The sequence below is a fragment of the Pteronotus mesoamericanus genome, unplaced genomic scaffold, assembly GCF_021234165.1.
Source record: "Pteronotus mesoamericanus isolate MK-2021 breed Mesoamerican mustached bat unplaced genomic scaffold, CSHL_Meso_final contig_163, whole genome shotgun sequence".
NCBI lineage: Eukaryota > Metazoa > Chordata > Mammalia > Chiroptera > Mormoopidae > Pteronotus > Pteronotus mesoamericanus.
Window position 1 is genome coordinate 3890480 of NW_026555064.1, and position 23729 is coordinate 3914208.

The window sequence follows — 23729 nt, forward strand, 5'->3', positions numbered from 1 at the left end:
GGGAGAACTAGTTTTATTTCTACAAAACTAAGAATAAGGAAATGTTGAACTGCACTTCATTTTATAATTGGTGTATTGAAAAATGGTGACTGGATAAAGGGATTCTTTCGCTGCTAATAACGTATTTAAATGGCTAATGAGAACTTTGAGTGCATTTTAAGGTAATTTAATTTTCATAAGACTGAGGAATGATGCCAAGAACTTGATTCATTTTTTAAAATGTGACTCAGAATTTGTCAGAAACCATGTGTGAGGTCTATTTTTACCTGGATTATTAATCCCGTTTGCCTTAATGGAGACAGAGCTTTTGAAATATTTTTCTCATTGGATATTTATTAGCAGGATACTAAAGAAATTACTGTTTCCTCTTCTCTTCTTTTCAGGTACAACTTTAAGTGGTTCAGAGTCCATTTGATAAGAGAAATACACTTAGTGTTGTGAGGACGCCCAAGAAACACCTTTAACAAGAACACTTGTTATTCTGCCTAACGGTGTAAAACATTGCACCTAATATTTTAAAACGCAGATGCAATATAAATGCTAAATGGGCACTGTGAAGGCCTCATGCTGCCTAAATGCAGGCTGGGTCCTCACAGCGGTGTCTGTAGGTAGTGCTGGTGCGCACTATTATGTACAGAGAAAAGCACATCTGTAAAAACTGGTGTGTGCGGGTATGCGTGGCGGGATTTGGACTGTCTTTAATCTCTTTTGACTTGTTCATCTTCCTTTAAGGCCGCCCATAAAGATGCACCGAGTATCCCTTTCAGCCCGTGGTTAGGATTTGCATCAGTAGTCATAAACCTGCTCTCCGGACAAAGACACCCTTTCCTTTGAAGTAATTGCTCAAGCTTTTCAAAGCGGTCCAAGAGTCTATCCTCTTTCTCTTTTTAGTTTTCTTTAAGATGAGTTTGAAGTGTAGCCCCTTAAACTAGCAGCAAGATAAATTTTTCTCCCAGCTTTATTGAAAGCCATGACGATTTTTCAAGCACTAAGACTTTAAAGGTTCTTAAGGGAATCTGTTCTGCTTTGTGACCGAACTTTTGGTAGATCCTACTATCTCAGAGAGTAAAAGTAGAGACTTTTTGTATCCATTCACTACTGCAAATTTTTATCAAAGAATTAGCCTGATATTTTCCAGAAGACTTTTTCTCCCCTTGTTATTTATTTGATTTGGAGACTTCGATGAGGGATGGTGATAGCTTTGGGGCGGGGGAGTCTTTGAAAAGGGAGCATATGGCCAGTATTGTCGTCTTTGCGCTGATTCCCCCCCCCCCCGCCCCTTGGAATTAACTCTGTGCGCCAACAAGTGGCTGGGAGGGGCAGGGCTAGGTGAGTGCTTCAGGGGGACGGAGTTGGATGGTCCCTAGATTTTGTTTCTCGGCTTTGCAAGCAGAAATATACACAGATACATAGGGGCTTTGCCCTTCCTTTATGTGAGTCAGGACGATGTACAACCACGTGACTACAGGGAACTAGATCCTGTGAGCCCTGTTTTCGCACGCCTGTGTTCTGCCTCCGATGACGCCCCTGCCCATAGTAGTAATTTCATCCTAAGTAGTTCTGGAAATACCTGTCGAACTTAGTTTGGACTTACTCGGTTTAAATCCCGTATCATATAATTCTGTTTGCTGTAGTAGAATACTAATATTTAAAATATTTGGTCTCTTGGCATTTGTAAAAATCCAACAAGTGTTTATTTTGGACAGATTTTTTAATGAGAAAAAAAAGACTACTCACTAAGTCCACACAGCAGATCATAAGGGAATACAAAGGTCAGTCTTTAAACAGGACTAGAAATAGCTTTTCTTAGAGGAAATGACATTTCTCCTTACAGAGTTGTAGGTGGATTTTTAAAGCCCATTAATGTGCATTTCCTGAAGGGAGGGAAGTTAACTAGCACAATCTTTTACTGGAAACCCAGTCAGTTTGTGAAACCAGTTACCTGAGAAGAACCCAATGATTATAAGTCTACCCTTACGCTTTTAATTTGTTATTTTTCTTTTCCTCCCCCTCCCCCCTACCCCGCCGTATTTCCTGAACTGTCTGACCTGCTTCCTGGGTTAGAGAATATTTAGCCAAATTTTGAAGCCAAAGTCCTAGCATTGAACAGTTCTTTATTTGGAGATCGGGTCCTAGGAAAAGAAAAATCTTTGTTCAGTTTTGAAATTACATAGTGTGTGTGTGTGTGTGTGTGTGCACGCACACACGCTGATTTTGGGAGGGAAAAATGATTGGTATAGTGTAGATAATTGGAATCTAGTATTTTGCAGGTAAAGCATTTTTTTTTAAGTTTTAATTTTTTTTAATTATGAGTTTACAAAAAGGAATGCTTATACTTTATCCCACTTTATGGGGTTAATCACAAGGCTATCTGAACTCTGGCTCTATAGTCATAGAAATTCTCATTATTTCAACTCTTTAACATTAAAGAAATACAGTTGACAGCAGTCTTCTCACTTCCCGCGTTCCTGAGAAAATACCCTTAGGTCTAGAAAACAGAGAGGGAACGCTGGCATGCTCAAGGGCCGGCGGCCCTGGGCCTGCCGTTGTCCCTGCGCCGCGTCTGCTTTGGCTCTCACTTAGATTGTTTTCAGTTACCATCAGTTTCCCTTCAAACCTTCCTGTGCCATTGAGAAATTCCAAGACAGTTCAAATGAAAACACAGATCTCACCCACTCACCCCCTACGATGGTAACTTAGGAAAACAGAAAAGGAGCAGTCACTGAAAATGTATGCCTTAGATTTTAATGATTTTAATGTTGCTGATATAATTAGACATTAATTTCAAAGATAACATGGTAGGTATTTTTGTGGAATGTAGAGGATCTTAGGAAAGAGAGAAACCATGAGTTGAGGGCTAAATTACTGGCAACTTTTAAAAAAATGTAACATCTATTTCTCATTTTTGTGGCAAGGCTTATCTCTAACAGAAAATTAAGTAATTCAGTTTGGCTTAAATTATGTGTTTCTTTTCTTAAAAATTTCCCCAACTTTGTGTACTTTTTAAGTGGGGGGGGAAGTTGCCCTTGTGACAAATTTTTTGTTTGGAAAATGTCAAGTAAACTTTGTCATTAGGGTAGGTTTCCCTCCCCAAAGAAGTTTTTAAACTTGGGGTGAAATGAAACCAATCTTGTGCTCCCACCCCTCGGCCTTTTCCTAGGTCTTTTGAGGGCTCCCTCTGTCACTAAGCACGCAGGCCGGCTCCGGGGTCTCAGCGCAGCGCGCAGCCAGTGTGGGGCGGAGTGTGACACGCCGCGCTTCTCCTTACATCTCATTCACAGGCTGCGACGGTCACTGCGGACACCGCTGTCATCGGGGCCCTGTCGCACACTGTAGTGATCACATGTAGCGGCCCGATGTGAGGTCGCTGCGGGCTCCCGTGAAGCGTCTTTGTAGCAGAGGCGCCCGCCTGCACTTGGTCATGGGGCTCTGTGCCTTCAGTGAAACCTGTTTTCCTTACCCCCCCTACCCCCCCGCAGAGCAGCATAGGCTTATACATATATTTTGCATGGTATTTCAGAGAACCTATTGGCCCACCGTAAAAACCACTGCTTTGGAGTTAATTTTTTGGTCTTTCCAAGGACAGCCCGGTGTCTGGGGTTAGGATGACACACTATCCTTTTCCGCAGAAAGTAGTGACCTACTTTCCGGGCGTTTTTGCCCCATTTGGATTACACAGAATCACTTATCAGTAGTACTGTAAAACCAGTCCAGATCAAGGAAATCTAAGAATGCTAACAATCCTGCTCCCTACTCCCGTTTATAAAGGCTATTTGTGTCTTGGTCCTCAGTGACTCATATAAAAGGAGAGGACTAGTTTACTGTGAAAATAGCACCCTCCCGTTTGAATGTGAAGTTCAGTTTCTCCTTGGGCCATGGGTGCATCAGGCCACAAACGTGGCCCTTGATCATCGTTTTCCTTTCCTTTGCTGCGCGCCCAGTTGCGGGTGGGTTTCTCACCAGCCAGCCAGTTTTCCCTTCGGTCCGGGCCGAGGTGCAGGATGGCTCCCACCGCCTGCGGAGGGCGCTGCAGCGGCTCCCCTTCTCTGGGCGGTCCTCCGCCGCCCTCTTCACCCCTCCCCGATTTTCAAGCCCTGTCAGCAGGATAACATGTAAGAGGCTTTTTCTCTTTGCTCTTTGACTGAGTCGCAGAGAAATATACTCTGAGATCTACACATCAGGAAAAGACATGAGCTTAGTAAAGATAATAGCTGTTTCAGAGAGGAGCTGCTTGGAGACAGCACGAATCCTAGCCCAAGCCAATGGCCCGCGGCCCAGGCAGAGGGCTGAGAAGGACGAGGCGGCTGCTTCTCTTTGAAACGCAAATCAAGCCTTGTTCCCGACTTTTAGAGTCATCTATCCATCAGTCATCTAACCAAGGGTCTTACATATATATTGGGAAAGTATATGAAGCATTTTATAATGCAGGCTTCTTACTGACTTTATACTGAGATTTCAACCATTGCCTGATAATCAAGGATTAAAAATTTAACAAAAAAGTGGTCCTCAAACTATGACATATCTTTTGGATCTTGTTCTGAAATAGGGTTTTTGGACAAATTCCTGAAATACAAGTGAAAGATTTAGACATTACGGGAATGAGGAACAAATTGCTGGTTATTTAATCTGAGCAGAGGGAGGTAATCCCCTGCATGAACTTGAATTAACTGGTCCTTTCTGTGTGTCTTTTCCTAAAGGTGGGACCACCACGCCCCGGGCCATTTTGACAGGCCACGACTACGAGATCACTTGTGCAGCCGTCTGCGCTGAGCTCGGCCTGGTGTTAAGCGGTTCTACAGGTAAGTCGGTGGCACTTGCATGAAACGTGTGTGCTGTTTGGGTTTCGTTCCATGGCGGCACCAGCCACATTCAGGTACCCCCTTGTTCACACACGACCAGTGGCTCCCGCGTGGGACAGCAGAGACGGCTTCGCTTCCCAGCGGCGCACTACGGAGGGAGGCGGGAATGAGGAACGTCTCTGTGCACCTGCTTATTCCCCTGAACTCTGCTGGGCTGGCTTCCGTCTCGCACCTGAACGGAAACTCCTGACCCCGTCGGTTCTAACTTCCAAATCTCAGGACTAGGCAGGAGCGAGGATGGCTCCGAGTGGCGTGGAAAGCTATGTCAGCTGCTCTGCCCGGGAGTTTGTCCCAGTAAGATCGTCACGTATTTAGGCCAGAGATATTAAGCCCACGCAACAAAGCAGGCTCTGCCCAGGCATGGGCTGTGTCCGTTCCGTTGTTTATTCAGTGTCATAGTCTGCATTTCCCCGTCCCGCTCCCCTAGCTGATGTCTGAATGCGCGAAAAACTACTTTCGCCTCATGCATTTTATTTTAGGCTTTTCTCGTGGGGAGTCAGATTATTTGAGTCACCTTATATGTGTTTTCACCTGTAATACTTAGTCTAGGTAACAAGACTTATTAAATGTTCAAAGGATTGTGTTTAAAAATTTAGCTGGTCAAAACAAGTAAATATAGTAATAATGATAGCAAAAATTCTACACTGATGGGAATTTTTGCCTTCTTATACCCAGCAAGTTCATATATTCTGAGCTTATGTGCGTTTTTGGACTATATGCGATACCAGTTAGATATGGAAAATGAACCTGTTGTATTACAGGCCGCCCTAGCTTTGCATGGTGGTGTGGGACCCTAAATATGACTATGTGAGCTAAAACCATGCAGAAAGAGTTTAACAATCAATGGAAAATTTTATGATTGGTCCACAGACTTCGAAAATTTTTGCCAAAACATTGAAAATTCTTATACACATATAAATATGTGGACATGAAAAATAGTAAAACTCACTCTTAGCAACTGAGATGTTAGAAACCCTGCGAATGCTAGTGTTCTGTTTCTCCGTGAAAGCTTCCCGAAAGCACTTTGAACAGCACGGGCCACCACCCCTCCCGCAGAGAACCAGAGCTGCTGGGAACCCTCTCCCGACCCGGAGCAGTGGTCACACTCCTTGGGATCGGCCTCCAGCTGCCTGTCTTCTGGGCTTTCAATGTCACGAGCTCTCCCCTGGGGCCCCGGTGCGGGGAGGGGTTTGCTGGCATTGCTCCTTCTGGGACATCGTCCTTTTCCTTACAGCGCTGCCCTCAGGCAGGCAGGAAGTCCACCCTCGCTTCTCTCCTCCGGCTGCAGAGCCACGCTGTCTTGTGGGGTGACCACCCCCCAGCCAGCCTTCTCTACGACCCCGCTCCTGTTCCCCTGCGGATCTCATTTCTGGGTGTGTCACTCTGCCTCTCACTGCGGTTTCTTCTCTGGTGGCCGGCCTCTGCAGAGATGAGCCGTGACTGTAAAGTGGGACAGGGTGTATCGCTGGAGACCGGGAGGCCGCACAGCTATCTGGTTTGCTGCCTGAATGTACTGAGAAGCGTCCACAGTGACTGCCCCCTGACTCCCTGACAGGCTTAAAATGGTGACATGCCTGGTCACCAGCCACAACGCACGGCTGCTATTTACACAGCAGTCTGGACTGTGTGCTGTTAGTGTGATAGCTGAGATTTGAATAGCTGCGGAGTTGAAGGACTGATGTCATTTAAACAGCGATCCCTGACATCCATTTCCCTTGGTGCTGTGCAAAGCCCAGACCACCTACATTTGCGGACACTGAAAACCTACCCATTCTCTGAGTGGTCAAGAAACCGCTGAGAGCCGCCTTTTCAAAAGGGCCTGCTTTCAGTGGTCCTGTGGGGACCAGGCGGGGATGCCGGTGGCCACGGGTGACGCAGCCTGGGGAGCAGGCAGGCACACGGTCCAGTTACCCTCCCTCTCATCCTCGTCCTCTCGTCAGACTGGGACACCTCTTACAACCTGCTCCCCTGTTTTGCATGAAGCAGACAAAAGAAATGCAAAGCTCTGATACTTGTGGGCTATTCCCCAGCTCTTGGTGTCCCTCAAGCCTCTCAGCAGGGGGGACAGCCTGGGGACCGGAGCCCTAGAGGCTGCTGCAGGCCTGGGGTGCGGGGCAGCAGGGAGGTGGGCTCTGCTGCCAAGGGGAAGCGGCAAAGGATCTCTAAGTGAATTCATCTGGGGGGGGTGGTGAGAAGGTGGCATCAGGGACCTTCTCTCACAATAGAGTAGCGATTGGGGGAGGGGACACCGCCAAGGCCTTCAGAAGCTGCCCCGTGAGTCCTCCCCACACAGGCCCAGTGCTCCCACCACCAGGACCCCTGGAGGGCCAGACTGGGGCCAGTGGCAGCCCAGCCTTCCTGGGAGTGGGAGCTCCTCTAGGATTTGACATTCATCCTGTTCCTTTCTGAACTCCTCCAGCTTTTAATCCTCCCTTGGCATAATGACTTTCATAGAGTGACTCTTGTCTCTGGAGGGGAAATGGACTTGACCGCATGTGACTCTGCTCTCCTCTCCCTGGTGGAGGGCGAGGCCCGGCCTGCATGTAGAGGACACGGTGCAGAGTGCCCTCTGCGGAACTTCTGGTTTTTAAGGCTGCCTGCCACGGTGCCGCGGTTCTGTAACACTCTGATCTGGGCTCAGGGTCAGGTCCTGTTTGTTCCCATTTAAAAACTGAATTTTGCCTTTTGTTTCTCCTCTTTTTCAGAAGGACCATGTCTCATACATTCCATGAATGGAGACTTGTTAAGGACTTTGGAGGGTCCTGAAAACTGCCTGAAACCAAAACTCATTCAGGCTTCAAGAGAGGGTCATTGCGTCATATTCTATGAAACTGGTTTCTTCTGCACCTTCAGCGTGAATGGAAAACTCCAGGCCACTGTGGAAACAGACGATAACATAAGGGTGAGTGCCTACAGGCTTTTCAGAAGTTGAGAATTTACTTCCGAGTGTGGCATGTGAGGGACACAGGGTTCCTTAGAGAAACCCCTGTGGAGTTGCTGATATTCTCTCTTCCGTGTCAAGAAAGAAAAAAAGATCTGATGGCCCTTGGACGCAGCTTATGTGCCTCCCGGAGCCCAGGGTGTCCAGCGCACTGCTCAGCGAGGGTGCTCTGGGCTTCGGGTGACCGTGAAGTGCGCCCCCCTTTGGCGGAAGAGGTTGCTCAAGGTCATGTGAAGCCGTTCTGGATGGCTGTCAATGGCACGGTTCTTTTTTTTTTTTTTGGTTTTTGTTTCTGAAAAAGTTAACTGTGTTGTTGTTTTCTGAGTATCAAATCTAAGCTAATGCAGTAGAGTACCCCTGTTACTGTCTCCTCTTTTGAGGCTAATGGTGGGAGTGGGAGGGATTATGACTATTCAGACTAGTTTCAGACTTCTCTGTGGGTAACAAGACCCAAATCGCCAAGGTAAGGGAGCTGGGCTTCAGATTCCGGTGTGAACAAGGCCACCATTTTAGCCTTTTGCTGGGCAAGAAACGGTAATGCTGGTGAGCCTTCTGGACTCTTGCTTCATTTCAAGATAGGGCTCTGTGAGCACTGGGCTGAAGAACAGAGTAAGGGCTGCACTTTGGAGAGCTGTTTCCCAGGTCCCCTGGGTGGAGGCTGCGGGACAGTGTGCTCTGGTGTCTCCGTCGTTATCCAGGGCGAGGCTGGAAGTGAGTGTGTACTGTGTGCTGGACAGACGGTGGGGAGGGGGTTGCGAAGGCCTCTGTCCGCTGAGCCTGACATTTTGGCGATGGCTATTCCTGACCCAGGGCAACTTAGATGACATAGAGTCTCCCAGATCTAGTCTGGTCACCCCCTTCTCTCAGGTAAAAACAGGGCTGGAACAAAAACCCTAAGTATAGATGACATGATGTAATCGAGGGCCCGTGCTGCTTTCTTTCCCAGGATCGGTTTCTGGTTTTTCAGCGCAGCCCCGAGAGCTGCCCACTGGTGTGTCCCCGCGGCGTCAGCCGCCCCTCCCCAAAGGCGCGCCAGACACACCCGGGCTGCGCTTGGGCTGCGCCCTTCCTCCCGTAACACTTCATTTAAACCAAGTACACATCGGAGGGTTTTCCTTTCCTCTTTAGAATAATAATGCTGATCATCTGTCACTTTGAGTTGCGATTATATTGTCAGCTACACTAATAAATCTGTAAAATAATTTGAAATCCCGCGCTGGCTAAAACAATTTCTGCGGCACGTCCGCACCGGAGGCTTGCCGTGGGCTGTCCCTGCGCCGCATTCCCCCTCTGCCCCGTAGCCGCTGCTTTTTCCCTCTGCTGTTTCCCACTGGGTTTTAGGCTTAAACAATCCATTGCTTTTCCCCCAACACTGTTGTACTTTATCACCCTAACTAGGATGTGCCGGCTGGTGTGATTAGTGAGCTTGCCTGGCAGGGAGAACAGGGAGGGGGGAGCGTGGGAGAGAGGAGAGGTGAGAGTGGAGAGAAGAGGCAGGTGAGGTGAATGGAGGTCAGGCCGGGGAAGAGAAGGAAGCTGGGGGAGCAGGGGGGAGGCCCAGATGGCAAGGCCCTCTGCTGGGGAGCCCTCCTCCCTGTGTGGCCCGACAAGGTCCTCCCCCCAGCGCTGGGTCCTCGGGGAGCCCCTCACCCCGCGGAGCAGTGGCACTGGGGACTCCAAGGGGGCGAGGACCACGGTGTCTCTGAGGGCTTCTGAAAGTCACCCCGCCGCCCTGGGTGCCGGGCTGTGCCGTCTGTCCTCTCTGGGAACCCGGTTTGGCTGGAGGGCGGGATGCTGGTCTGGAAACGCTGCCCTGCTCTCGCCTTCGGGAGGATTAGACAAGTCCTTCCCGAGAAAGGCCCAGGAAATGTTTTTCACCTTGGCGGGCATCTGCCCTGTTCTAATGTTTGGGAGGCTGATAAAAAGTATAGTCTTAAAAGTCCAGGTTTAACATAATTTCAAACAGAACTAGGGTTAGAGAGTCTCTACTGCAACAGAGAATTAAAGATTAATGGTTTTAATTTGTTTTAATATAGCACTTACCCAGTAAAAAAGCCTGAAGTATAAAACTCTAGTGAACCACAACCAGAAGGTTAATGGGTTTTCATCAGCTGAATTTTTTAAGTGTAGCAAATAATCATTGGTCGTAGTCTTCCTTGCCGTTCCCAGACACCCCCTAGAGATTGCCATTTGTCAAGTGGAGGGAGGACTAAGATACTGATTTGTACTTACATTGAAAAGTCTTACTGTTTACATTTGGTTTTGATTTAGACAATACTTTTCCTACGCAACTGTCTTCCACACATAGCTCTTTGATTTTTCTGGTGTGTGTTCTTGAAAGTAAGCTATATTTAAGTGATCACCGAAAAAAAATTGGTATTTATGTGAATGTGAATTGAATGGCTATGAGACAAATCCTTACTTTTCTATGACCTAAAAAACATTGTCAGAGGGTAAAGACTTAAGGCAACAACACTAAAACTCTTGAGTGTAAATACATGTATCAGAAGTAGATTTATTCTCTCTGGCTTGCTAGCACAGGTGGACGGAAGCTTACAGATGTTTGCAGCAACGTTTTGAAGTCCCATGTCCCCTCACTGTTTTTCTCTAAAGGTACGGACAGCACCTGCATTCGGCCCGCAGGCTCCCTGTTCTCTTGTGAGCATGTGGCTAAGTCGCTGTAAACGAGAGGGTGACTCTGTCCCAGGACACGGGGTCTGCACAGTGAAATTTGAATTTATGTAATTTTCACCTATCATGAAACATTCTTTTTCCTAAGTGGTAAAAAAAAATGTGGAAAGTCATAAAAACAGGCGCTGGTCCACCTCTGGCCCGTTTGCAGTGACCCCCACTGGCAGCGCTCATTCCCGGGGAGAAGATGCCTGGCCTGGGGTGGCCTCCCCCGGGAAGGTGCAGCGCCCCGACGCAGAGCCCCCGGGCCCGGCAACGGTGCTAGTGCTGTGGGCCCCCTCCCCTGGGGCATAGCCCTGAGGGCAGCGGGCCGTACAGGGACAGGTGGCCCGCCTGGGCACAAAAGCACTCAGCCTGTCCCCAGGATGCCTGCCGAGGTGCTGGTCCCAGTCCACCACATTCACCGATTAAGACTCAAGCGCCGCCTGCCTCTGATTTTGAGAAATGTCCAAGCTTCCCACGACTCCTGATTTCCTAAACACTCAGGAGCACTGCTGCCTGCCCCGCCCCCCACCGCCACAGCTGCTCGAGGAGGAAGTCCTCACCCTCAGGCAAGGTCCCCCTAGAACCCAGTCTCACGGGGCATTGCTCTCTCTCACAGGCCATCCAGCTGAGCCGGGACGGGCAGTACCTGCTCACCGGAGGGGACAATGGCGTGGTCGTGGTCTGGCAGGTGTCTGACCTCAAGCAGCTCTTCGCCTACCCAGGCTGCGACGCCGGGATCCGGGCCATGGCCCTGTCCTATGACCAGAGGTAACGTGAGGCTCGTGGTCCTTGGAGGGCATGGACCGCAGAGGGCACAGGGAGGGGTCAGGGATGGGGGCACCTGTGCAGTGAGAAAGCCAAGGGATACTGGGTTTCCAAGCCCATTTAGAAAGCGTGGTTTTTCCCTCCGACGGCATGGCTGCCGTGGACAGAGGCCAACTCTCCCAGGCCAGACGAGACTTGAGTAGCAAAGGCTCCAGTGACGTTGCTGCCAAGCCTTTATATTTCTTAAAGTACCTCTTCCTTAATAACATTTTAAGCTCTGAACAATAAAATGCCTGTATCTCTGTTCCTAAGGATCCCATCGAGAGATCAGGCTTGTTTCCTGAAACCCCCCATGTGGTAAAGTTGAGGGTGATCATTTTTATCTGGTATCTCATTTCCTCTTTATAGTCGCTCATTTTAGTTCCCAATTTGTGTGTCTGGTGACATAAAATTTACCATTTAAGCCATTTTTGGGGATCCTATTCAGTGGCATTAACTGCATTCACACTGTCACACAGCTGTCACCACCGTGTTTGACACATGTTCTTAGTTCCAGTTTAGCTCCTGGATGAACGGAGCTTTACATGGATGTACAGTGCCCTTGTCTCTCTCCCGGTTTGGTCTGACGCTAGTGCAGCCACCCAGCGCTCTTCTCATTCCTGTTTGCGTGGACTGTCTTTCCCCCTCCTTTCCCTCGCAGCCTGCTCAAGTGAGTCTCTCATGGCCGGCGTACATGTGATGATTTTTAATCCATTCGGCCAGTTTTTGCCTTTTGATTGGGGTATTTAGTCTGTTGGCATGTAAAGTAATGCCTGACTTCTGCCATTTCACTATGTCTTAGAGCTTTTTCGTCTCTCTTGTGTTGAGGTGACTTTGTGTAGTGACACGTTCTAGTTCCTAACTCTGATAGGTGGTGTTCAGAAGGGCGCTGAATGGGAGCCCTAAGTACTCGGCCAGAGACGGTCTAAGGCAACAGGCCGCGCCTCGGAGAGGCTCCCTGAGGCACCCCTCTGCCTGCACCGCCTTCCCGGGGACGGGAGAGCGAGCAGCAGCCCCAGCCTCAGCGGCCACCTCCGTGACCCATTGTGCTGCGAGGGACATGGCCTTCGCCCGCCAGCAGCGACTTTGAGCCTGGGACCCCTTCCTTGGGCTCTGAGACCTGGCCAGGCCATGCTCACTCACCCTGCCGGCGCCAGCTGTGTTTACGATAGAAGGGCAGCCGTGGCTTAGGTCCCTGGCGGATGGGGGACTCTCTTAGGGCTCTCTTAGGGCTGCGTGGCAGCCACCAGAGGCACACCCTCACACACTGCGCTCTGACCACTGTCTTCTGCCTTTACCTCACAGATCTGGGGAGGGCCAGGCTTCCTTTAGTAACAGACCCCTAGGAAATACACAGATGTCTAAACCTCCCTGCCTTCTCCCCGGGCCCCTCCCAGGTGCATCATTTCCGGCATGGCCTCAGGGAGCATCGTCGTGTTCTACAATGACTTCAACCGGTGGCACCACGAGTACCAGACCCGCTACTGACGCGAGGCGGGGCACTGGCCGTACTCCGCCCCCACAGGGGAGGCGCCCTGAGCATCTCTTCTTAGAAATAGCTACCACACCTGAATGTAACTTAAATTTGCTCTAAGAAGCAAAATATTTTTTAAAGTTAATTGCTATTTTTGTAGACTTTGCTTGACTTTTGGGGGGGAGGTATATAGCAAAGCAGAAAACTGGCTGCTGGGTTCTGTAGTTTTAAAAAAAATCTATATTTTTAGTCATAATGAGAAGTCTATTTTCACCAATTAAGGGACTATACAGTGGAGTAAGTAAAACCACTTATTCTAGCTATATTAAAAGCACTTCCCGTTTATCTATAATCTTGAGAAATAAATGATTTTAACAATAGGGAAATGGGTTATAATACCGGATCAGGGGAGTTTTATGCTGTACTTTGGGTCCTGTATTTTTCCAAACAATTGTGCTTCTTAAGCACTGAACTTTTCTGGGATTTAAATAGTAATGTTTAAATTATGGTAAATGTAATTTAAAACATCTCAGTGAATTATTTCTATCATTATTCTTCAAGCATGCTTTAGACCTAGAAAATTATGGTTTTGAGGGAAGCTATTTTATTGTGTGGTTAATGTAAAGGATCTGATGTTACAGCAAGTGTGAAATATTTACAATGTTTTCCTGACTTGTCATCTTCATAGCACATCCAGATGAAACAATGCAAATGGTCTTGGGCTCACAGCATTTGCTTTTCTTTAAGCTGCAAGCACCAAAGCGCCCCGCCCCACCCCCAGGGTCTGAGAACAGAGGCCACCAGGTGCTGTATTAAGCAACGCCTGTTTTACCTTCTATTCTATTCCACTACCTTCCCCCCACTTTTGATTAGCAATTTGTACTGAGAAACAATGTTATTTTGGTGTTGTGAAATTCTACTTTTCTAGTAGACGGCTGTGTGGAATTCTGTGAAAAATACTTGAGAAAAGGTCTGTATTGCATAAATAAATTCTTTGTATGTTGTGAACTTTGACATCGGGCCTGTCTCTCTCGCAGCTCACCTAACGGTCCCCTTCTGCCTTTCTGTGCACTCAGCTCTTTCCTGAAAGCACAGGTTTGGAATGGAACGTCTCAGTTTGACAGAAAACTTAAATGCATTTGTCAGTGAGTTTTTGGAAATAATCTTTTTACTCCTAATTTTACATCAGTAAAATAGTTCCCAAACAAAACAAAACAGGTCAAACTCTGTTTCAGTCATAGATTTTTGAACAACCATCGATAGACTCAAATAAAATCCACCCTGGCATCGAAAACAATAGTTGGTAAAATATGGGAGAGGGAAAGTACATCTTAGCATCAAAGAACTACCCACATTACCGGTAAATTGGCCAAACATCCTCACTGATCTTAACCTGTGATCTCACACTTGGAAAAATGGGAGAAGAAAATTAGGACTATCTCAGTCACGTACCAGGCATGAGATACTTTAACTATCCCATAATACAAGCCTAAAGCAAAGTTAATAAAGCAACTCCCTCTGAACCCTAAGAAGAAAAGTAGTGCCTCTACTGCCTTTGTATCACTTTTAAAAATTAGAACTATAGAAAATTAACTGAATTTTCAGTTAAATGTAGCTAACATCAACACAACAGCTTCTTAATGATAGAACCTGTGTAGTACCATATTTGATAGGGTTTACTCAACATTCATTTATCCAATTTTAACTCTTTTAAAATATATATTACTTTAAATAAATGTAAACCAATTAGGAAAAAAAATCAGCGTTGACTTGGCTGGGGATTAAACTGGATGAACCCCACACAGGTGGGAAATGCGGCAGCAGGCTCACTGAGGGATGCAGTCAAAAGTGCCGTGCGTCAGCGATAGCAGCTGGTTTTAGGACACATCGCCTCGAGAAATTAAAATTTCCCTCCCTGAGAGTATTGACTCTCTGAAAGAGTGCCAATCGTGTCCTTGAGGCTCTGTCACGTAAGAAACGCCAGCAGATCCCCACGGGAGCGGGAAGGCTTGGGGAACGGAGGCGGTAAAGGTCGGACACGCGCACCAGCACACTCAGAGGGCGGAGCACTCCCGGGTGAGCATTTCAGTCGCGAGGTGCAGCGGGCCCCCACGAACGCACGTGCTCATACAGCAGCTCAGCAAAGGGGAGCCATTGTGCCCCGGGAATACCATTGTACCTCAGCTCTATTGCCTAGCATACAGGACAAGATTCACAGTGTCTGCACGGGAACCATAAGACGCTGTGAGGTCGGGGAGAGCGGGGAATGAGGTCAGGAACGTACACCCAGGGCTGCCCTTTTCCACTGAGCTCCAAGAGCAGAGCCAAAGGGCCAGGGGCCTGACCACACATACCTGGTGCCACGTGTCCTCCCACCTCGTGTCAGAGGGTCGGTGAGAGAGGAGAGGTTTTGCAGATAAAGGTTGCAGGCGGTGGCCAGGAAATCCCACGTGCAGCCAGACCACACGTCCACTTTGCACCCTTTCAGCAAATATAATTGAGTTAAAACAGTAGGCAACATACCTGATCTACCAAGACAGGAATTCAAGGAGAGAGGTTCTCACTACGTATCATCACGTTTTTCCGGGCTGGGGTTTCAAGAGCGAGCCACGCAGGTTGTGGACCTGGCTTGGTCCTCCTGCGTCAGCCCTGCCTGCATCCCATCACTGGTGAAGAACACAGCGACCAACAGTGCAGATCCCTCTGCATCAAGAGCAGTTGGAAGAATCGTGGAGTAGCTACTAGCCCCATCGCCTTACGTCACCATGTGACATCACATTAGGCCAAAGTGTGTCCACAAACACAGAACGGATTAATCTCAAAACCTGTATAACCCACATTCACCAGCACATCCCCTGGGACCTCCATGTGGCTATTCCCGCCTTCCGTGCTGAGGAGGGGACGTTTTCTGCTTCACCCAGGAGAGCACACAGCCCCGCGAGCTATGTCCCTTTCTTGTAGCACCAAGTACAAAGATGTCGATCCATCCTTTAGGCACCACAAGGTAGCATTGCAGGGAAGCTGAGATGTTTCTAACTGTCCTAACCAAAAAGGAAAAGGACAAGACCATTAATAGCAAATCAGTAAAATAACAAAATAAAAATTCTATTTCTTCTCAGGTGAGTAGGAGAAACATCTTTTGGATTCTCTTAGATAGCTTTGAAAAGTGTAGGCCGTGATGCATTTCTTGGGTCCCCCACAGTCACAAGATCACTATTTAAAAAGCTCAAGGCCACTATTAGTGACGCTGACACATCACTGCTGGCCCTGGCTGCTGTGAACCAGAAATGCAGATGGCTCACACCAAGGGACATCACATTTTTCTCTCTGATGGAACCAAGGGCGCTTTGGCCTCTCGGCAAGCTATCTTCTGAGACAGCCAGGCGCTCCGGCAAGGGGAGAAGGCAACCCACAGACGTGCCTGTGAAGGCTGAGACCGCAGCAGGCATAGGCCAGAAACATGAGTTATTTTTCTGTCTCAAGTTCAGTAATATTTTTCTTGCCAAAACCAAGATTTGGGGGGAGCTGGGAAGGTTGCCGTTGCCCAGACCTGGCAGGAAGCAGCTGGCTGCTTGGCAGCTCTGGGTTTGGATAATTTGAAAGACATTCTCCAGACCCAAGTGCAGCCTCAGCACAGGCAGGTGCCCCGGGCTCGCAACTCGCCCAGCTTGCCCAGAAGGTGGGGACCATCCCCACCACACTGGAGGCCTGTGGTACCCAGCCTGGCCCCGGATGAAAGGGCTCACGTTTGGGCAGGGGTATGTCAGTTGCAAATGACTATTAGTGCACTGATTGGACCCTTTCTTCCCTCAGCCATTCAATGGTGGCAGTTCCTCCCCATCGCTAACTGCCTTTGCAGTCAGGGCTGCAGGTTTAATCTTCAGCCCCGCTGGGCAAAGCCCAGCAGAGTCGTCCACGTCAGCCTCCTCCTGGAGAGCCTGCTTCCTCTCCCCTGCTCTGCCAACCTCTCAGCCGCATCAATTTTCTACCACTTTACCAGGAGTTTTCCCCACTTCATCCCATCTGCGCCTTACGACACAGTCGGCCCCTCTAAAGCACCTGTGCCCACCAAGAGGGACAGCCCAGTCCCGAGGACAGCTGCCCTGGCAGCATGGGAAAGCCATCCCAGCTTCAGCAAGTCTAGGTGCACTCCAGACCCTTCTGAGGGTCTGCGTTTAATGAATGGGGTATGGGCATCTTTCCTTCGCGGCTGTGTTGTGGCTCAAAGGAGACAGGATGAAACGCTCTGTGCCCTGCAAACGTTTGTGGCAGTGGTTATGTAGCATCTAGGCATTTCCAAGAACAAGGTGATCGCTCCCGTAAAAAGCAGGTAATTCTGTCACCGGACTGCCCTGCGGTCAGAGTCGGACTCTTCCTCTGACTCTGCACTCACACCTGACTCTTTGTGATTCCTACCAACTGGCCTCAGGCCACCATACGGACCCACTATGAGACAGCTGCGCCCCTGCTACAGAACAGGTCTTTTATAGCCAGACACCTAGCAGGGGGGCCGCTAGTGTCCCCTGACACACACCTCGCCAGCCCTTGGCAGCCTGGGCTCCGAGCCCCTCACCGCCCAGGCTGCCTCCTAGTGAGGGCGGCCTTGCCCGCGCTGCATACCTCAAGGGCCCCAGAATACAGCTCTGAACCCAGGGGGCCGGGCTCCTGTTGCCCGCCGTCCACAGGGAGTCCTTGCGGCGCAGCTTAGGATGCTGCTGACACTTGAGCAGCTCTGTAGGCACCTGAGGAAACGGCGATCACTGAAACCCCCCACTCCTAGCAGGGCCCACAGGCTGTGGCGCCCACCAAGGCCTCGGGCGCTTCCGTGGTCAGCATCACCCTTCGATCTCACACCCCGGGTTTGCACCAGTGTTTGAGGCTGCGAAGATCATTTTAAATCAGTTCACCCCATTTAAAAAGATGGAGAGGCATGGTTTCTACATCACTGTTCCCATCAGGGGCCAAGAGCGAGGACAGAGATGAGGCTGTGGCCTCTCTGGAGAGCCACCCTGGGGCCACAGGTGACCGTGAGGACTTGAACGTGCCTCATCCACACTGAGATGTGCCATGAATGGGGACACACGCTGATTTCAAAGACTTAGTTCGAAAATGTAACATACAGCGCAATGATTTTTTAATATTGATTACATGTTGAAATAATACTTTGGGCATATTTAGATATATTGTGTTAAATAAGATATATGATCCTGTTCCCTTTTACATTTTTTTAGATCTGGTACCAGGCAATGTTAAGTTGCGTAGCTCACGTTATATTCCTATGGGCTGGCGAACTTTCTCTGAGACAACACTGCAGCTCTCGGCAGTCTCCCTGTCAGGATGGTCAGTCTGCTCTGAATGGCCTCATCTCCTATTCGCACACCACAGTGTGATCCACGAAAATATCCTGTGAAGGGTCTGCCCAATGCTTTTGATTTGTATGTTCCACATAGTCCCACATCACAACCTTTACGGAGAGAGAGACACACACACTCACTGACTCTTGGTCCAGACGCTGGGCCTAGCAGGCAGTTCGCGATGGCTTCGGCGGGTCACTGCTCCCCTTTTCTACCCCTATTTCAAGGCCAATGTCTTTAGATGCAGAGCCCAAGTAAAGGAATGAACATAAAACAAGCACATGCCGTTCTCACTGTGCAGGAGTGAGGAACCCGGCAATTAAATACCTGCATTGAATGTGCATCCTGAGAACAGGAGATCAATAAATGTTCACTAAAATCACAGGCGAATGGCCCATGTGCTTGTGGTGTCAGAGCCATCATCATTCAGATGACCTGGGGGACAGGGACCTCCTAACAGCACAGGCTCTGACATCGGGGGGAACCTGAAACAGCACCGTGGCTTGGTCTCCCGCTAGTTCTGTGCCTTGGGCTACATCCCGTTAACCTCTTGGTCGGCTCTGTTCACACCGCACACCACTCTAGGTATCTGTGGGATACAAGTAATTCCGAAAGAACTGCCCGGCCGCTGCTAGGCCCCCTCCACACCTGGTTTGTGCTACTTACTTCCACTCCCTAGGCCTTCCCCCATCCCACCCCGTCCCAGGCCATCTGACTGCGGCACAGAGAGTGGGCGCAGGTGCTGGAAAGAAGAAAGGTGTTCTCTCATCCTGTCACCGCCGACTGGCCACTTATTTTCTTAAGTTTTTAGCAAATGTCTTTAGACCTCACAGTTGAAGGGACAGGGTCAGGTTGCAGATTCTGGTCAGCCAGTGCCACAGGCCTTGTTCCAGCACTGTTTTCATTTTTCTGTTCCCCTCTCCACCTCACGTCTTCGCTTCCATTAACCAAAGTACTTCCATTGGAAGCTATGACAGTTTGGCTCTTCAGCCTCTGAGGAAGGAGAGGGATGAGCAGAATATTCTAAAGCTGTCCATCACAGCCTTTTTTGAAACTGCCCTGCTCTGGAAGCTGTAGCTGCTGCAGCTGTGGACTGGGACGCCCACCTGTATTACAACCAGCCTGTAGATGCAGGGTCAGCACCAGCTCAGAGACAAATCATTGTGTAATCATCTCGTTAGCACAGCAATTAAGAGATCGGGAGCCACGCAGATGGCTTCAGGCTGTGGGGTTTTGCAGCCTGGAGGAGTGGGGGACAGGTGAGGGCCTGTGACCAGAGGTATAGGCAAGCAGCTATTACAAGGCAACAGAACACAAGATCCAAAATGCACCAAAAGCAGAGACAGACGACCACACAATTTCAGAGCGCAGGGTAGGGGGACAGAGACAGACAGACAGACAGAGGAACATCTACCCTGACTCCCCATTTTCTATATAGCCTCACCTTCCTGCTGTTGCTTCCATAAGATTCCTGTCCCATGTCAGCGATCCCTGTTGAGCTTTTGCTGCATGAGTTTCTGCGCCTGGAATCAAATGAACTTTGACCAAGACACAGCTGCCCAAGCATCGTTCCCGCCTCTCCCCACGGCCCCCAGCCTTCACAAATCAGACACTGGCACCTGCTGAAACCCGGGCCTTTGATCACCCGTCCTTTGCAAAACGACACAGAAACCCCTGCCCACCCCGACTGCTTTTTCTCAGTAAGGAAGAGTTTATTGCAGGTTGGGTACACTCGTAGGGGGCAAAAATCTAACAATGCAAAGGAACTACAGGACCCACCAGTTTAGAAGGTGAGCAGGTAAAACAAATACACTATTATGTACAATTATTAAAAAGAGCAGAGTGGTGGAAAACAGGAAAAACTGCCAGCAGCCTTCCAGAAGGTTAACACCAGAGGGGGTCGCGCGGAGCACCCTGGCCCAGTCCTGCCTGTGCTGGGCGTCTCCTGGGCTGCTGCGCCTGCCGCCCCGACGAGCAGCGGGCGAGGAAAGCCGGCCGGGCCGCGCGGGACGCCCGGTTCACCCCGCTCCCCCGGAGCTGGCCCGCCGCCGCCGCCGCCGATGCCGCGTGCGCCCGGCCTTCCAGGGAAAAGCCCAAAGGACTTCATTAAAATTTGAAATTCAAGTGTGGGAAGAGTTGAGAGAAACACACCCTGTCTGGGAAGAAAGTGACCTTCCCCGCGGTCCGTGTACAAATAAATACCCGGTGCCGTCTGAGGTGAGCCCCGCCGAGTCCAGGGCGGCGCCTGAGAGCCCCGGGGACGTCCGGGCGGGGTTGGTGTCCGACGGCCGATTGTCTCTTCGGTGCTCGTTTCTTCTGTTGTCCACCAGCCCCATCAGCAGAGGAAGGTGCCACGTCACCTCCCACAGGACACCCACCAAGGGGCAGATGCAGCTCTAGGTTCTTCGTAAGAAAAAAGGAGACGGAGTTTCCTCAAGTAAGGGAGAGGTCTTGGCTCGTCCAAAGTATTTCTATAAAAATGCATTAAATGCTGGAAAAAAGTTGCACATTCTCCTGATGATGCTGTAAAATGTCCATTGAGCTGAAACTAGGATAATTTAAAACAAGCTGCTCTGAATATCTGTCACCAAAGCTGAGGTTGCATGTGGCCCCCCGGGAGCTGCAGGGCAGAGCCCAGAGCGCGAACCGAGGCAGCCTGGGCTGTGCCGGCGGCCTGAGGCTCGGCAGTCAAGGCTCGGGCCTGTGCGCCAGGGTCAGTCACGGTGGCGGCGCCAGGTCCCTGCCCGCTCACAGGCTGCGGCGGCGGGAGGGCAGGGGCACGTGGGAGGTTCCGGAGGGGCGGGGGGCGGGGCCGCCGCCCCGGACACAGGGGGCTGCTCGGCGGAGGGAGGAGCCGGAGAGGCGGGCTCCATCAGGGGTCGGCCACTGTCCTGACAGTATTTGCTGCAGAAGATCTGCCCCTCCTTATCTAGAGCCGTGTTCTGAGGAGAAACCAACAGAGAGGACAGGTTAGCCTGGCGGGGGCCCGGGCCACAGCTACCACCACAGAGCGCACCACAGAGCATGCACGGGACTCAGAAACAGAAGAGGAGAAATAACCTTTTGCCCCTCTTCTAGCGGAGGCCTCAGGGCAAAGCAGGCTGAGGGGGCCCACCTGGGCACAGGCCACACCAGACCTCAGCTCCTAGCTCGGGGTCCCCGGCCCCGGACGGCAGCCCCAGGTGACTTTTCTAGCTCTGAGTTGAACCTGAGTCCTGAGTGCTTCTCGCCAGACCCAGCCCTTAAGCCCAAAGAATCCTGGGTCACTAAGCAAACGCTACAAGGATGCTAGGGTTTTGACAGCGAACTTTTCTAAAGAAAGTTCTCCATGACAGATGGGGATGCTACTCCTGTGTCAGGTAAGTGCTGCTAAGTGATCCCCTGACAGTCCCCGTGGCTGCAGAATCCGCGGAGGCCTGGGGGCTGCGTGGTGCAACGTTACCCATTTCAGACCCTCCACGATCCCCTCACCTGCTCTTCTTGACCTCACCGCACCCCCAGCATTTTTAAATCTGTTCAACTCGTCAGCACAGAAACAGCCAGGAATGTGAAGAAATTGTCTTCCTTCCTGACCCTAGACTGAGAGGGGAGACTGTTCTCCTCTGCCTCATTTTGAGTATTTCCTGTTTGTCCAGTGAAACCCGCCAGCTCTCAGGCACCGGTAGCTAAAAGGCACAGCCCGTCAGGAGGCATTCGGCCACAGAACTCCCTGGGCGGCGGGGGGCGCACCCCCGATCCTTTCAGCACCCTGACTGAACACATGGAGAAGTCTGGAGAAAGTGGGAATAAACCGCAGGGCCCTCTAAGATAGATGTGTGTGTGGCTGCCTTCAGGGACTTGGTGCCAACTGTCAAACAGGTGCTCTCTGCCGGCCTTTCCAAGTTCCAGGTGAGCACGTGGTACTTTCCAAGGACACTGGCAGTGGGCAGGGGCGGAGGGAACTGTGGAAGCCTCCATGCCCCGAGTGAGAGAGGAGCCCAGCCACCCTTCCACGGGGACCCTGAACATGCAGAGAGGCAGCCGCCTTGTTTTTTTCTACCACACACTTCTCCTGGGTAGAAGAAACCTCCAGTTATTTCTCCTTTTCTCTTCCTGTCGGGAGAACGTGTGTGCAGCAGAACAAAGCATCGCAGTGCAGTTAGTACATACCATTGCCTTGGACCTAGTCAGAGGGGAGCAAATGCAGGCGGCGGGAGAGGCAGGAGAGGCGGGAGAGGCAGGAGAAGGGGGAGAGAAGCAGGGACAGAAACTAGACTTACTTTAAACAGAAGCAACACGATTGAAACAGTTTCATCTAGCTTAAATTAAGCCCGAATCATGCCCAGATTTCCCCCTGAAAGAAGCATCATTCCCCTGGAGCAGGAAAGCACACCTTTTGCATTTACGGTTTTCTCCTGTCAAGATTCAAGGTGAACCAGGTTTCTTACCGTTCCCTATTGTGCCACAAGATGGCGCCCTCTAGTCCCCGAGGCTGGGAGGAGCCTTTGGGGACAGACAATCTGCCTGCTCTGCACACGCCCTGCCTTTTCCTCTGCATGTTAAGGGCAAGTCCGAGAAATGCAAGTGCAATCCAAAACCACTGTCGGCCTGTCTTAAGCTGAAATCTTATCCAATATAATTCTCTTCTCTTATCCCGAAGGCTAGCTGACTCTACCCCATCTTACTAATAAAAACACATCCTTGGAAATGTACTTGGAGAAAGAGAACAAAAGCCTTCACAAAGGTACCCGTCTTATGCTGTCACTCACAAAAAGATGCCTTTTCACCTATGTAAGAAATAGCAGCTATCAAGATCTACTGGAGCCCTCTTCTCTGAGCACTCGCCAGCGTTTAATCTGTGAAGGGAGGCAGTGTAGCAAGCTGGGAAAGTTCTCCACGAGCGTGCTTGGCTGGCTGGAAAGGGCGTCAGTAGGCACAGGAGACCGGCACTGACAGGAAGCTGAGAGCTGGACGCTGGTGTCAGAAGTCTGAGGCATGCATGCAGATGTAAGGGGGGGCTGAGAATTAGCAGTTGCTCTGACAAAGCACCGCGTGTTGAATACCCGAATTCTGCTCCAGGAGTCCCCAGAGTCTCAGCTGGGTAAAGAGTGAAACTCAGAAGTGTTTCTCAAACTGTCAAATCAAACTGTCAAATGAAACGCAGACAACAGCATCAACTTTGCTTTCTTTCACTGTTAGGTACCATTCCTGTCCTCTCATTTTCCTCCCTGGAGCCTCAGGCACCAACGCTGGGGGGCTAAGGCCAAGAGGTGACAGTGGACAGTAAGGTTCTGTCTGTAGGTCATACAACAGTTATCTGAGGATTCCACCTCAAACTCTTATGCAGTATTTCCACTACTAGTTGCATCTGCAGGGAACCATATTAACCTCACATACTCCAGTTATGAGAACAAATAACGCCCACTTTTTAATTACACAATCTTCTACTACAAAATCTTAAGCATGTAATTCTGTAACATAAGAAGATCACACTCACACATACCATATAACATTTTAGGTGAAATGTTTGAGTTAAAACTATCAATTGTTATACCCCTACTATTACCCTACCAACCACGCTCAAGCAGGTCTTACTTCTGCCAGACCCTGTATATCCCAGGGAGAGTCATTTGTGCTTATTG

The 23729-nt window shown here is 49.9% G+C and overlaps 2 protein-coding genes across 9 annotated transcripts in view; one reads left to right on the forward strand and one right to left on the reverse strand.

The window, feature by feature from the left end:
- Positions 1-13718, forward strand: part of LRBA (LPS responsive beige-like anchor protein) — a 520386-nt gene extending 506668 nt beyond the window's left edge. For both annotated transcript variants that reach the window (XM_054562615.1, XM_054562626.1), the window contains exons 54-57: positions 4698-4799; positions 7565-7761; positions 11093-11244; positions 12678-13718. In XM_054562615.1, the coding sequence (XP_054418590.1) occupies positions 4698-4799; positions 7565-7761; positions 11093-11244; positions 12678-12768 (542 nt within the window). In that variant the 3' untranslated portion in view covers positions 12769-13718. The remainder of the gene's footprint in view (positions 1-4697; positions 4800-7564; positions 7762-11092; positions 11245-12677) is intronic.
- A 6112-nt stretch (positions 13719-19830) lies between these two features.
- DCLK2 (doublecortin like kinase 2) overlaps positions 19831-23729 on the reverse strand; it is a 128072-nt gene continuing 124173 nt past the window's right edge. For 5 of the 7 annotated variants that reach the window (XM_054562682.1, XM_054562675.1, XM_054562666.1 and 2 more), the window contains one exon: positions 19831-21050. In XM_054562682.1, the coding sequence (XP_054418657.1) occupies positions 20823-21050 (228 nt within the window). In that variant the 3' untranslated portion in view covers positions 19831-20822. Of the gene's footprint in view, positions 21051-22358; positions 23234-23729 lie in introns of those variants that run through there. The other 2 variants (XM_054562695.1, XM_054562688.1) reach the window with 1 other exon arrangement.